The following is a 15937-nucleotide window of genomic DNA, read 5'->3' on the forward strand; positions in this document are numbered from 1 at the left end:
CTCAGTTGTCAATTAATCTGACTCATAGCTTGGAGCCATCTTCCAGCAGCTCCTGAGCTCAGCTCTGTGGAAAAAAACTATTTACTTAATATTTGTATATAACACTAATTCTTACTTAGTTTTCTAACATAGTCCCTGACTAGCTCATCAGATCTACTCAGGGATATGGCTCCCTCACAGGGTTGACTGTAAACATGCAAACACCTTTGTACATATTGGGCCAAATTCTGTCCTGACTTATACCCTGTACAATCCCTGTTAAGTGAATGGGCCTGGCACAAGCTGTCAGGCAAGGCAGAATCTGACACTTTGATTTTGCTTCTAAGAACAAGCCACTGAGGGTATGTCTACACTGCAATGAAAAACCCACAGGTTGGCCCATGCCAGCTGATTTGGGCTCAGGGGAGCTCGGACTGTGGGGCTATTTCACTGCAGTGTAGACTTCCAGGCTTGGGCTGGAGCCCAGGCTCTAGGACCCTGTGAGGTGGGAGAGTCCCAGAACTTAGGCTGCAGCGCAAGCCCAGAAGTCTACACTGCAATGAAACAGCCCCTCAGCCCGAGCCCCGCGAGCCTGAGTCAACTGGCACACACAGGCCAACCGTGGGTGTCTACTTGCAGTGTACACATACCCTCAGGGAAGCTGCGGCCTGAAAGAGATGTGGTTAGCAGAGATGCAATCCCCTTCTCTGTGGTCACCGGTGGGAAGGAAGGGGTTAGTCCAAAGACATCTGTCAAATTTGCAATTCTTTTGTAATGTTATTATTTTAAATACCAACTACCAAACCGCACCTGTTCTGTCCACTCCTATGAAGATGTTTAATCGTTATAATTCTCACTTCTTTCTGGCAACACAAATCTGCTAACTGAGCGAGCCACACATTTATTACCTTCCTCTTCTTCTGGCAATTTGTTTTTTTCAGCAGAGATATGGTCTTTAGATGCCCCCTTTTCTGAGCACTGGGTCTTCTTCTTTTTCTTAGACTACAAAAAATACACACACACACACACACATAAAAATATATATATATATAAATAAATCTCTCAGCTAGAGGCTTATTAGAGAGAAAAGAGGATGAGACTGAGTGAGGACTAAAGACCTCATCCTGCAATGAGCTCACACAGAGTTCTGTTAAAGTCAATGGGACTCCACATGGGTGCAGGGGTTTGCCCAGGTACAGGTTATTGTGGGATCGAAGGAAGGACCCTATTACGAACTCCAGAGAGCAGAATATTATACTCTCTGTACTACAAAATGACATTTATCTGCAAAGTTAGAAACTGTGCATTCAAATTCAGACACCTGCTGCATATTGATATTTAGCCCTTACTGTCTTCAAAGCCCTTTATAAACAGTAATTATTTCTCAGAACAATGAGATAGGAAATACACACTATCTACCCTATTTACATTAGGAAAACTAAGGCAGAGAAGACCAGGCCACCAGATGCTTAGAGTATGGCACTACAGTAAGTGGTCTGATTTTCAAAGGTACCAAGCACCCATAGTTTCCACTGACTATAATGCAGGGGTTGGCAACCTTTCAGAAGTGGTGTGCCGAGTCTTCATTTATTCACTCTAATTTAAGGTTTTACGTGTCAGTAATACATTTTAAGGTTTTTAGAAGGTCTCTTTCTGTAAGTTTATAATATATAATTAAACTATTGTTGTATGTAAAGTAAATAAGGGGGTTTTAAAATGTTTAAGAAGCTTCATTTCAAATTAAATTAAAATGCAGAGCCCCCCGGATCAGTGACCAGAACCCGGGAAGTGAGAGTGCCACTGAAAATCAGCTTGCGTGCCGCCTTCAGCAAGCGTGCCATAGGCTGCCTATCCCTGCTATAATGGTTGTTGTAGGTGCTCAGAATCTCTGAAAAGTAGGCCAATTTCATGTAGGAACCTAAATATGAATTTGTATCACTAACTTTAGGCCACAAAGTTTAAACATTTTAGTTTCCCTTAGTAACTCTCAACTTTTCCAAGCTAGAACACCCACCTCCTCAAATGTGCTTCCTGTCTAGCCAGGGCCCTGCTCTCATTGAGAAATATGGGAAAGGCAGATTGTCATGGCCCCCAACATCAGTTCACAACCCCAAGGATGAGAAACCAAGGCTAAGTGATTTTTCCAGAAGTCTCCAGCATCAGAGCTAGGATTTGAATTCAAGAATTCCTAGCTCCCAGTTCCGTGTTCAGACCACTGAACTATGTCCTTCTTCTTACGTTATAAAGCAGTAAAAAAAATGCATTCACTGTGGTAACATGAGAGAAACAAAGGCAGCAATCTGATTAGCTAAATAAGATTCCGATGCATGCAATAATAGACTCATAGACTCATAGACTCTAAGACTGGAAGGGACCTCAAGAGGTCATCGAGTCCAGTCCCCTGCCCTCATGGCAGGACCAAATACTGTCTAGACCATCCCTAATAGACATTTATCTAACCTACTCTTAAATATCTCCAGAAATGGAGATTCCACAACTTCCCAAGGCAATTTATTCCAGTGTTTAACTACCCTGACAGTTAGGAACTTTTTCCTAATGTCCAACCTAAATCTCCTAAATAATGGGATAACCTAAATAATGGGATAACCATCAAGTATGATGGAATCTCTAACTAATAACTCACACAAATCCATGCACCCAGGATAAAAAAAGAGCAGAAGAACAATATGCTCAAAATATTCATTTGAATCAACTGCAAATGAATAAAGAAACAGGAGCTTGTGTTTATTGAGCTCTGCCATCTGTTACAGTCAGAAGCTTTTCAAGCAGTTACAGCTCAGATTGAAGACACTTTCAACAACTGGGGAGACAAACTGGCAGTTTAAAATAAGAACAAAAATAAATAAATTTCTATTTTGCTTCCACTTGGCTTTTAAACTTTACTAATCTGGAAGGAGAACCATTTTCTGTTTTACGAACTATGGGTTTTTCTCCTTAGTTGTTCAGAGCAGCTTCAACCTAAGCCTTTGCTCACTACAGTTACCTCACATGTGCATACTATCCTGTTGCGTGTTGTTGCTTGTAAAGCAGATTGTGAAGATGTCCAAGGTGACTTTCTTTAAGACAGTTTTGAAGTGAAGTAAGGACTACAGTATTGGGAGGGTTAATGACAAGTTTTTCTAAGTTAAATGTATTGCTGAAAAATTCATGTAAAAATAAGCATTCCATAGCGACCCCTGAAGATTGGGAACATTGTTTGACTTCACATACATGGGAAATGTGCTAGTACATCCAAACAAAGTACATTAAAAGAAGGTAAAATCAAACACTCTAAAGTTAGAAATTGCCAAAATTAAGGTTTAATTCAAGCCCCTTTGTGTGTACACACTGGTACAGTCTTCATCTACATGCTCACATACTACTTATTCCATGGGACTCCTGCCTCATTCAAGTCACCCAAATATTGAGCTGAATACAAAGTTATTAATTTCCTCATGGGGTTTTCTATGGTGCTCATCTGAGCTCTTCACAAACATTAATGAATGTATGAAATTAAGTCTTTATTATCCCCATTTTAGCTTGGGAACTGAGGCACAGAGGCTAAAATTGTCAGCAGTTTCCACTAATTTTGGGTGACCAACCTGAAGCATATACACGGCTTTTTCAGAGTACTCAGTATTTTACAGCACTTTATAATTTCAAAGAACAGTTCCCATTGACCTTAATTGCAGCTCTGAGTGCTCAGCACTTCTGCAAATCAGACACCAGGGTCTGAAGTCAGGCATTCAGAATATGAGAAACACACAATTAGTGGCCAGCTGTGAACATTTTGGTTTAAGTGATTTTCCCACTTCACACAGGATCTGAGGTAGAGACAGCATTCTGTCATTTTTTTGCCCAGTTAGCCAGTTTACTTTAAAGCAGCATTCAATAGCCCTGACCATGAGACCATCCTTTCTCTTCCTGCCATGCCTGCCACATTCACTATACACGGAGCAACTTCTGCTACAAATGAGGCAGGGGTCCTACAGATAACAGCCTCCTTCACTACACAACCTGCATTAACTGTCAGAATTTAGCCCATCTTGCGCACTGAATGAGTGCACCGAATGGAAAAAAACCTGTATGTGATCACGTAATTAAAGATCCCATCCTAATGCAGACACAATATGGCCGATTTAAGTATGTCCAGGCAACATTAATTCTGGCATTTCCTACCTTTTCAATGCTTGACTTTGCAACCTGAACATTCTTGTAATATAGGCTTTTTAAAAACTAATCTTTTAATTAAAAAAAAAAAAAGGACACCTCTTCCCCAGAAATTCTATCACGTGGAACCATTCTGACTCCCACCTTGAGTCATCAGCAGGATTCGTACCTTTAGATACACAGCACAGACCTCTACCACTTGAACTAACGGGGTAACTAGTAGCTGTAGTAGGCTGTTCTGCTCTACATGGACCAGTTGTTAGAGGGGGAAAGAGACACACACCCTGCCAGTGGGTTTCACAGCTATTTGCTGTCAGCAGAGGAATAGAGAGAATCTGGACTCCTGGTTTTAATTCTAGGTGTAAGCAGAGTCTGGATGAGCTCTCCCTTGACATCTAGTGGTGAGCTGTGGAAAAATACTTCAGAAGCTGATCTCGTTTGCATGGACACAACCACCCTGCCTAGGCGCTCAGTATGATGGGACTGCTTGCACAAATGATCACTTGCGGCTGATGTTGGATCCCCAGTCTCCTTGTTATTGGGGCAGGAGCAATAAAGCATTGTTATCCTTGTTGTGTGAACCGAGGGCAGCAAAACTGTACCTGGCATACCCCAATGAAGGGACTCACCCTCAGCTGAACAGCACTCGCTAGGCAGGGGACATGGGATCCAAAGCCCAATGAGTTGAGAGAGAGTGGGAATAGGTATATATATGCCTGGTGGTATGGGCCCTCTCTGTGGTATAATAAAATAGCTAACTGAAAGTCTTGTTACATGCTGCAGAGCTGAAATCACTGATACCTAAGTATAAATATTAGACCTACTTTGTAACAGTGTCTCTATTACAAGAGACTGCCCAGTGTGCACCAGCAGCGAGGCTCCTCCACTAACACTTGAAATCACTGAGAGCGGGGGGGGGCGGTGTTTGTGAAGACATCTTGGAGAGCTGGTGGAGAGGCATGGCAAGCAGCTAGCAAGGTGGTTGATGGAGAGGTGTGACCAGCAGGGCGGCTGGCAGAGGGGTGTAGCAAGCGGCCAACAGAGAAGCTGGTGGAAAGGGCCAGAGCAGAGCCCCGCAGATGCATGGCGATCGGACATTGGAGCAATGAGCAAGTGTTCGAGCAGTGTGGTGTGTAAGGTGCCTCCTTACCCCCCGGCCTTCCACACAGGGTGGGAGGTGAATTATGCAGATGAACCTCTGAATTCCGTACTGGCCAAGGACAGCAACTGTGAGTGGGGTACAGAGAAGGGATGGGCACATTAAAGGGACTTTGGGGTTGCTGGACTTAAGACCCTGAGGGGAAAAGGACACTGCCCAACTTACTTGGGGGTGGGTCTTTTGCTCATCACTGCCTGAGGAGGTCACACACCTTCCTTTGAAGCATCTGGTGCTGGCTACTCCTAGACACAGAATACTGAACTAGATGGACCTTGAGTCTGATCCAGTCTGGCAACTTCTGTGTTCCTAAATGCAATTCTTTAAGTCTTTCAGATAACAGGAACGTGTTATCCTTACAAAAACCATAATAGAAAATAAGAACATTCTTAAAAAAAAATCATTTTAGAAATACCGTGTAAATTCTGGAACTAAAAGTGGTACCTTCGGTAGCTTTTTTTCTCTCATGCCAACAATGGTTAGAAGCTGACAATTCACTGGAACCTGGAACATGGATATTCAAAAATGTTATATTATGGGGAAAATACATTCCTATAAGCACAATGCTGCAATTCTTGTAACACATCTCTATGAGAGTCAGTCATATGTTATCAGTCTGAAAGAATATACAGAAATTAACAATAACCCCAGGCTAGGAGTTTGTGGCCTTGTTGAAACTTAAGTTAATTGATTGCCAATTGATTTAAATGAGCTAAAAACCTTTACTAAAGACAGTCTAGAAAATCCACAAACATTTGTTCCAAGACAGAAACATTTGTGGTTTACCCTAGAGTATGTCTAGACCAGGATAAAAAGTGAACTAGTCAACACATTTTAAAACAGACAGGGTGATTTTACTGTGTATTTTACTGTGTATTAGCTGGTTGAGGTGGACTCTAGGTTATGTCTAGACCAGGGGTAGGCAACCTATGGTACGTGTGCCGAAGGCGGCACGCAAGCTGATTTTCAGTGGCACTCACACTGCCTGAGTCCTGGCCACTGGTCCAGGGGGCTCTGCATTTTAATTTAAGAAATTTTATTTAAAATTAAGCGTTTTAAAAACCTTATTTACTTTACACAGAATAGTTTAGTTATATATTATAGACTTGTAGAAAGAGACATTTTAACATTTTTAGAAGGTATTCCTGGCATGTGAAATCTTAAATTAGAGTGAATAAATGAAGACTTGGCACACCACTTCTGAAAGGTTGCCGACCCCAGGTCTAGACATACCACTACAGTAAACCACAAGTGTTTGTGGAACGTCTAGATAAGCATATACTGGCTAACTCAAACTCTTTGGTAATCAATTAATTTGAATTACAAGAAGACTACAAACTTTAGCCGGATATAGCTTGAGATAGCAAGGCCCACATCTCTTTGGGAAGGACAATGCACACTACTCTTCCCTAAGGTTCTGTCACAGAAGGGAATCTGTCATTTCTGCTTGGGATACTACAAAACCCCCACCAATGGAGGCTGCCAAAGGAATGCACTGTATTGGCATCCCCCTTAGCTGCTCCTAGCATACCACTCGCTCCTCCCAGAGCTACCCAGGTTTAGGGATGTGCTGGCTCCCTGCAACCCTTCTGGTAAAGGAGAAGTTGCTACCACATTAGCAACTACCATCTGCTTTCCCCTTTCCTCTGAGAACTGAACTGATGCTGATTTTTCAGACTCCAGATGTCCCGGGTAAATAAGAAATGATCTCCACCAAAGGTTGTGATACTGAATGATCACCAACAAGAAATTGCAATTCCCTTATAGTTTTATCAACAGAGACATTTATTCATTGCTAGGCCAATTGCTTTCACAGTCATTCCTATACCACTAACTCTGGACTAGCAAAGCTTAGGGCCCTGACCTTGCAAAGAGAATTATCTAAATAGCACCCCGCATATAACCCCACTGAAACCAGGGGAGCTCTGCCCCACATAGCTCACTCTGCAGAACTGGTGCTGTAGTCTGTTCCTACATTTTCCAGAGTTAATTCTCAGTCCTCAATACTATGGTGATTAGGTAGATCAATCTATGCTGCTGCCTCCTGGATCACTTCCTACCAGACCCCTCTCTTCCCACATCGTAGAGCAAAGAACTGAACAACACAATAGAGTTTCTGACCTTCAAAGAGTCACCAGTCCCTCCTTTGCAGACTTGATCTGAGGAAGCAAGCATTCCTGTGGTGCTCCTTCCTAAGTCAGCTCACCTCCACTGCCTGCCCACATCTGAGCTACTCTGCTCCCACTGTTAAGCTCCTTCTCCAGGTTGTGCAGACTTTGCAGGTGTGTGGGCCCAGAACAGCTCCATGACCCGTTCCTCTCCAGTGTGGGGTTTGTACATTCCATCACACTCACTAATGATCTCTAGATGGACCGCTAGTCTGACCCAGTAGGGCTGTTCTCATGAAATGTTTTCTTGCCCTCGCTATGATATTATGCCAGTTAGACCTCCAAGTAATATTCTATGTCTCTCATTTTGTTCTACCCCCATTTTGGTCAGCGAGCTGGCCCTACAGCTCTGGAAGTCCCTCCTACCCTTTCTTTCCTTGTCAGGGCCCCTAGGTTTCATTTTTGGCCACATTAATTTATGGCACTGTTTGGTTGTTTTGAGAAAAAAAAATAATTATTTGATGTAATTTATTGTTACTCATGTATCAAAGGGGTAGCCGTGTTAGTCTGGATCTGTAAAAGCAGCAAAGAGTCCTGTGGCACCTTATAGACTAACAGCCATATAGGAGCATGAGCTTTCGTGGGTGAATACTCACTTCATCGGATGCATTCACCCACGAAAGCTCATGCTCCTATATGGCTGTTAGTTTATAAGGTGCCACAGGACTCTTTGCTGCTTTTATCTTTACTGGAATCATTGCAAATAAATGAATAAATGTAGATTGATGCCTTTCCTCATTCTTGGGGGAAAATATTGTTTTTTATGCAGTCAGAGATAAACTGGATTAAATAATAGTATAAATCCACTAGTACAATTCTAAATAAATTCAAACACGTGCAAAAAAGCATCCTCATGGCCTTTTATGGAATTCTACACTGTAGCATATTAAATTGCATTCCTCTTTTCCTGGAGCAATCTGAAGGCTTTTCTGACTCTATGGCCATTGGGTTTGTGATGCACAGGGTGGTGAGCTGCCTTTTCTCCTTTATATAAAGGTGATGCTTTCTCTCTCTATCACTAATCCTTTGTGGTTTTTTTGCAATTATTGATTCGACTTTATTATGTAGCCCCGGAGAGAGGCGCAGGGGACATTTTTACAAGACATGCCATGCAATGTGTTTCTGAATGTTCACCCCTCCACTAGGACCAGGACCTCTAAACACGCTCCCATGCACACTCATGTAGTTTATAGTCCTGTGCACGGCAAAGAGAGGGCATGTGTGCCAGGTTGCTGCTGACCAGAATACAATCATGGAATACAAACGCATTGATGCTGCTCTTCTGGGTCCTTCCCATCCCCCCACCATTCTGTTCCATCTTTAAGAGTATCAAATATAGTTTAAAAATATACCAGATAATACAAGAGACACCATCTTCTGCGAGGGAGGCTTTTTAAATAGAAAATACAATGAATGTAGGTGGGCGCAGTAAAAGAGCACCTCTAGAACTAGGTCTGTTTCATCAGTAGCTGGTATCAATTTGTGACCAGATACCTAAACTGGATTTTTCAGCTATAACCCAAGATATCAGACACATGATGGCTTAGAGTTGGATTGCCAGTCAGGAACCTCCAATATGCAACCTAGTCTGGCATCCTCATCAAGGTTAATTTAGTATGTTAGCTACTCAGGGCATGAACCATAGGCCCAGATTCTCCGCTGTGCCTACATCCACCGCACACAACTAAAGGAGGGAAAGGGGAAAGGAGATGGTTGCAGCTCCATCTTTCTGGAGCAGTTCTATGCCAAGCCTAGCCCCAGTGTAGTTTAGGACTGCTGTAAATTACAGTGGGATGTTACACCAGACAAGCATTGTGACTCCACAACAGTATTCTGGTCATGTCCTGTGCCATCCTTGATACACTATGCTGGAATCTGCATGGTGAGGTGATATAGGAGCTGGCTATGCCAACTCTTTTGCCAGTTGGGGACTGCACTATGGTGGGGAGACCCACTAGTTTTCCACCCCCTTTTCCCACCAGGGGTCAGATCAAAGTAAAAAATTTGGCCTCATACTTTCTTCTGGGTCTTGTACACTGAGAACACCATCAGCGCTTAACAAATAATTATTAATGTCTTCAATGATGGCCAATGCATGTGTTTTCAAGGAAAACACACTCCCCCTATATAATACATCTAAGTATGCTACGTTATCCACAGAGGAAATAATTGCCTAATCCCAGCATGCGACTAACCTGTGCTCTGAAACAAAAGGACGAAACACCCTTATGTTTATTATCTACTCCTGGGGTAAAAAAATTGTAAGCATATGAGCAGCAGGAAGCATGCTAAACAACCAGTGGGGCCACTGGACATTCGAGATGCTAAAGGAGCACTCAAAGAGGATAAGGCCATTGCAGAGAAACTAAATAAATTATTTGCATTGGTCTTTGCAGCTGAAGATGTGATGGAGATTCCCCAACCTGAGCCATTCTTTTTAGATGACAAATCTGAGGAACTGTCCCAGACTGAGGTGTCATTAGAGGAGGTTTTGGAAAAAAGTGGTAAATTAAACAATAATAAATCATCAGGGCCAGATGGTATTCTGCCAAGAGTTCTGAAGGAACTTAAATGTGAAACTGCAGAACTACTGACCGTGGTATGTAGCCTGTCATTTAAATCAGCTTCTGTACCAGAAGACTGGAGGATAGCTAATGTGATGCCAATTTTTTAAAAAGGGCTCCAGAGGCAATCCTGGCAATTATAGGCAGGTAAGCCTAACTTCAGTAGAGGGCAAATTGGTTGAAACTACAGTAAAGAACAGAATGATCAGACACGTAGATAAACACAATTTGTTGGGGAAGAGTCAAGATGTTTTTTGTAAAGGGAAATTATGCCCATCAATCTACTAGAATTCTTTGGGGTGTCAACAAGCATGTGGACAAGAGGGATCCAGTGGATATAAGGTACTTAGATTTTCAGAAAGCCTTTGACAAGGTCCATCGTCGAAGGGTCTAGCAAAGTAACCTATCATGGGGTAAGCGGGGAGGTCCTCTCATCGATCAGTAACTGGTTGAAAGATAGGAAACAAAGAGTAGGAATAAATGATCAGTTTGGTCAGAGCGGAGAGAGGTAAATAGTGGTGTCCCCCAGCATCTCCTTCTGGGACCACTATTGTTCAACATATTCATAAATGATCTGGAAAAAGGGGTAAACAGCGAGGTGGCAAAAATTGCAGATGATATAAAACTACTCAACATAGTTAAGTCCAAAGCAGATTGCGAAGAGTTACAAAGGGAACTCACAAAACTGGCTAACTGGGCAAAAAAATGGCAGATTAAATTCAATGTTGATAAATGTAAAGTAATGCATATTGAAAAACGTAATTCCAACTATACATATAAAATGATGGGGGCTGAATTAGCTGTTACCACTCAGGAAAGAAATCATGGAGTCACTGTGGATAGTTCTCTGAAAACATCCACTCAATGTGCAGCAGCAGTCAAAAAAGCTTACAGAATGTTGGGAATCATTAAGAAAGGGATAGATAATAAGACAGAAAATATCATATTGCCTCTTTATAAATCCGTGGTACACCCACATCTGGAATACTGCATGCAGATATGGTCACCCCAGTCATAAACAGATAGTTAAGGGTTAATGTCTCTTTCACCTATAAAGGGTTAACAAACAGTGACATGCAGACACCTGACCAGAGGACCAATCAGGAGACAAAATACTTTCAAATCTCGTGGAGGAAAACCTTTGTTTGTGGGTTTTGGGTTTGGCTTTGTTCTCTCTGGGTCCTGGACGGGAATAGAGGTGCAACCAGGTTTCTGCCAATCTCCCTGCTACAGTCTCTTATCTATTCAAAATTGTAAGTAAGAAAAGACGGGCATAGTCTTTTAATTTGTTTTTTTTTTTCATTTGCATATGTGTACTTGCTGGAAGTAGCTTAAATTGTGTTTCTGCTGGAGAAAGTTTCTTTCTATTGTTTATAGTTAAAAGACCCTGTAACTTTTTACCATCTAAAGTGCAGAGATAAACCTTTTACTTTTTCTTTCTTTTTTTATTAAAAGTTTTGCTTTTAAGACCTGTTGATTTTTCTCTCCTAATTAAGGCTCAAAGAAATTGAGTCTATATATACCAGGGAATTGGTGGGAATTGGTGGGAAGCAAGGAGGGAAAGGTAAATTTATATTGCCTCTGGGTGAGGGGGAGAGAGAAACTTGATCTCTCTGTGCTTTGTTTCAAGGAGTTGAATCAGGCGATCTCCTAGTGTTCCCAGGGCGGGAAGGAGCTGGGAGGAAGAAGGGAGGGGGAAGGGAATGGTTTATTTCCCTTTGTTGTGAGACTCAAGGAATTTGGGTCTTGGGACCCCCAGGGAAGGTTTTTGGGGGAGACCAGAGTCTATCAGGCGCTCTACTCTAAGTCCTGATTGGTGGCAGCCTATCAGATCTAAGCTGGTAATTAAGCTTAGGGGAATTCATGCTAGTACCCAGATTTTGGACTCTAAGGGCCAGAATTGGGAATTATACTTGACAACCCCATCTCAAAAAAGATATGCTGGAATTGGAAAAGGTTCAGAAAAGGGCAACAAAAATTATTAGGAGTATGGAACAGCTTCCATGTGAGAGAGATTTTAAAAATGAGGGCTGTTCAGCTTGGAAAAGAGACAATTAAGGCGAAATATGACTGAGGCAGTGGTGAGCTGAAGCCGGTTCCCAGCAGTTCTCAAGAACCAGTTGTTAAATTTAGGAGCCAGTGTAGAACCGGCTGTTAAAGGGGTGGGCGGGTGGGCAAACAACTCCAGTCCGCAGGCTGGACCATCCTGTCTCCGGCCCGCCTGAGCTCCCAGCTGGGGAGGCTCCCCTGACCCCTCCCCCACTTCTGCCCCCCTCCTCACAGAGCTGCAGCATGCCGAGCCGCTGGCGCCAGCGCTCTGGGCAGCTCTGCAGCTCCTGCCACTTTTGAGCGGCATGGTAACATAAGAACTAGGGGTTACCAAATGAAATTAATAGACAGCAGATTTAAAGCAAACAAAAGGAAGTATTTTTTTTTCACACTATGCACAGTCAACCTATGGAACGCTTTGCCAGAGGATATTGTAAAGACCAAGACTATAAGAGGGTTCCTGGAGGATAGGTCCATCAATGGCTATTAGCCAGGATAGGCAGGGATGGTGTTCCGAGCCTTTGTTTGCCAGAACCTGGGAATGGGTAAGAGGGAATGGATCACTTGATGATTACCTGTTGTGTTCATTCCCTCTGAAGTACCTGTCACTGGCCATTGTCAGAAGACAGGATACTGGGCTAGATGGATCTTTGGTCTGAACCAATATGGCCATTCTTATGTTTATGTTCTTATGTTTATGTTCTTATGAATTCTGTGCCACTTCGCACATGCAGAATTCATGTGATATGCAGAATTTTTTTTTCAGCAGAAAATACATTCAGCTGAAAGTGCCTGCAGTTACACGTTTCACCCACCAGAGGCAGATGTGGCACCAGAACAGACAGCAAGCTCATCTCAAGTGAGATGGGCTCCAGCTGCATATAGGAAAGAGCAGAGGCTGCATTCCGCACAACACCCTGCCAAGTCAGGAGGAACCAGATATGGGGGGATGGACGGCATGAAACACATAGGACTGCTGGGGTGTGTCAGAAGGGGATTCAGAAGGGGCAGCTGTGGGGGACAGATTGGGGTATGGACTGAATGGGAGTGGGGGTGCAGAGACACATGGGGATGGGGGGCAGGGGTGGCTGACTTGGGGTGATGGTAGAGTACAGAAACATACATGAACAGAGGCAGTTGTGCCTGACTGAATGAGAGAGGCTAGAGCTCAGCCAGGGTCTGCATGGGGGAGGCTCCCTAACAATCCCTCCCCCTTCCCAAAAAAACTTTTCCATAATTCTCCCACCCCCACACCCAACAACCCTCCAAGTTCACACTCAGGCTCCTTCCCAGCAATTACTTCCCTCTCCCTCAGCTCCTCTGTTACCCCTGACTCCTCCAAACCTTTGCACTGCTTCTGAGGGGTGCAGGAAATACATTTCTGTATTGTAGTTTAAACTAATGATTACTCAAAGTTCTGTATTAATATGTCCAGTAAGGAATCTATTTGTCAAAAAAAAATAACATTTCCTGAATCTTTTTTGTTGTCTGTATTGTTAGAGACATACTTACTGAAAGGTATTTTTAAATAAATTACCAAAATATTTGAAACTGGCATGATTATATTATGTTATTTTGACAAATAAAATATGTGGAATTTTGCAGAATGTTGTGCACAGAATTTTTAATTTTTGGTGCAATATTCAGGAGCTAGATGCTGTTTTAAATCTGACTCAGACACTTTTTTCGGCAGGGAGTCCAACAGGTTAATTGCATGCTTTAAAAAAATGTTCCTATATTTGTTTTAAATTGGTTGCCTTTCTCTTCTTGCATTACGGAAAATGTTCAGTACCTACTCTCCCCCTGCTGCCTCCTCTTTCCATCTTTCACTATTTTATATAGCTCAATCATAGCAGAACAGGAAGGAAAGCTGTCACCAGAGCAGCTGTGTATTTCTCTCTTCTGCACAGTATCTTTGTCTCAATAATATTTGGTCCACTCTAGACCACTGGTTCCCAACTACAGGTCTGGGGCCCACTGGAGGGCCACAATCAGTTTTCAGGGGGTCCACCAAGCAGGGCTGGCATTAAACTTGCTGCGGCTCCAAGCTCTGCCACCCAGGCTGAAGCCAGACTGAGCAAATTAGCTTCCAAGGCTTCCTGTGGTGTGGGACCCCAGGCAATTGCGCTACTTGCTACCTTCTAACAAGAGCCCTGGCTTTTATGTGCAGAAAAACGTAGTTGTGGCACAGGTGGACCGCGGTGTATTTTATAGCATGTTGAAGGGACCTCAGAACATGGGTTGTGGGTATAATAGGCCAGGGAAGACCCATCGCCAGACACCCTGGGCCATAGTGGCCCCGTCCCTTCCCCAAGACCCCGCCTGCTGCGTGCTGCCTGTGCCTGCCTGCCATCATGTCTCCTTCACGCTCCCCTCCCCTGAGTTCCTCGCTGCTCACTGCATCCCTCCTCCTCAGAGACAAGGAAGTGAGGAGGGATGCTGAGACCGAGAGCCAGCAGCTGGCGGAGTGAGGAGGCTTGGCCCGGTGCTGCGGCTGGGGCTGGTCTGCTCGGGTGGCCAGCCTGGCACTGGACCAGTGGTGGGAGCCATCAGCTCGGGCGGGGTAGGGCCTTCAGGGGCGCTGGGGCTGGCCTAGAGCTTGGGGGCGGGAGAGGGCACTGACTCGGCTGGGTTGTGTGTGTTAGGGACAGGAGGGCCAGTAGCTCGGCCCGGTACTGGGGCAAGCCAAGAACTCAGAGAAGCTGACAGAGATTAGCTCTCGGTACTTCTGTTTTCCAAGGCTGGAAACGGGGAGGGTGGAATCCCTCTGTTTAGATTCACGGAGCTTGCTTCTGTGCATCTCTCCAGGAACACCTGGAGGGGGGGGAAGGGAAACGGTTTATTGCCCTTTGTTGTGAGACTCAAGGGATTTGGGTCTTGGGGTCCCCAGGGAAGGTTTTTGGGGGGACCAGAGTGCCCCAAAACACTCTAATATTTTGGGTGGTGGCAGCTTTACCAGGTCCAAGCTGGTAACTAAGCTTGGAGGCTTTCATGCTAACCCCCATATTTTGGACGCTAAGGTCCAAATCTGGGACTAGGTTATGATATGAATCTAAACAGAGGGATTCCACCCTCCCCGTTTCCAGCCTTGGAAAACAGAAGTACCAAGAGCTAATCTCTCTTCCCTCTTCACCCAGAGGGAATGCAAAGTCAGGCTAGTAAATCTAACACACACAGATTTCCCCCTGACTTCTTCCTCCCACCAATTCCCTGGTGAGCACAGACTCAATTCCCTGGAGTTCCCCACTAAAGAAAAACTCCAACAGCTGTTAAAAGAAAGCTTTATGTAAAAAGAAAGAGAAATACATAAAAATGGTCTCTCTGTATTAAGGTGACAAATACAGGGTCAATTGCTTAAAAGAAATATGAATAAACAGCCTTATTCAAAAAGAATACAATTCAAAGCACTCCAGCAACTACACACATGTAAAATACAAAAAAACATATAAATCACTATCTGATCTTTTGTACTTACAACTGGGAAACAGAAGATTAGAAAGCAGGAAACAGAAATCCTCCCATAGCTGAGAGAGACAGGCACAAGACAAAGAACTCAGACACAAACTTCCCTCCACCCAGACCTGAAAAAGTCTGGTTTCCTGACTGGTCCTCTGGTCAGGTGCTTCAAGTTACGTTTTTTTTCAGGTGAAAGAGACATTAACCCTTAGCTATCTGTTTATGACAGGGTGGGCGGGCCAGGGTTCCTCCAGTTACGGGGGCCCCTCCAGGCTTCTCCTTTTACAGGGGAGGGGTGTTTCAGGGCTCCGGCATGTGGGGGAGTGGGGCCTTGGGCAGAAGGGGCAGGGCCAGCGGGCTAGCCTCCCCAAAGCTGGGGAGAAGCCCTGCTCTAG

The 15937-nt window shown here is 43.9% G+C and overlaps 2 protein-coding genes across 8 annotated transcripts in view; one reads left to right on the plus strand and one right to left on the minus strand.

Moving 5' to 3' along the window:
* LOC127049709 (uncharacterized) overlaps positions 1-15937 on the plus strand; it is a 1018748-nt gene that overhangs the window by 612012 nt on the left and 390799 nt on the right. The window lies entirely within an intron of this gene.
* The window catches only part of LOC127049685 (protein LYRIC-like), a 50108-nt gene that overhangs the window by 23895 nt on the left and 10276 nt on the right, over positions 1-15937 (minus strand). For 6 of the 7 annotated variants that reach the window (XR_007774030.1, XM_050950876.1, XM_050950874.1 and 3 more), the window contains exons 2-3: positions 5750-5809; positions 888-981 (exon numbers count right to left, since the gene is read on the minus strand). Coding sequence is in view for 6 of the 7 variants with exons in the window: in XM_050950876.1 (XP_050806833.1) it covers positions 888-981; positions 5750-5809 (154 nt within the window). In the remaining variant the exon portion in view is untranslated. The remainder of the gene's footprint in view (positions 1-887; positions 982-5749; positions 5810-15937) is intronic. The other variant, XM_050950873.1, reaches the window with a different exon arrangement.

The sequence above is a fragment of the Gopherus flavomarginatus genome, chromosome 4 (genome assembly GCF_025201925.1).
Source record: "Gopherus flavomarginatus isolate rGopFla2 chromosome 4, rGopFla2.mat.asm, whole genome shotgun sequence".
NCBI lineage: Eukaryota > Metazoa > Chordata > Testudines > Testudinidae > Gopherus > Gopherus flavomarginatus.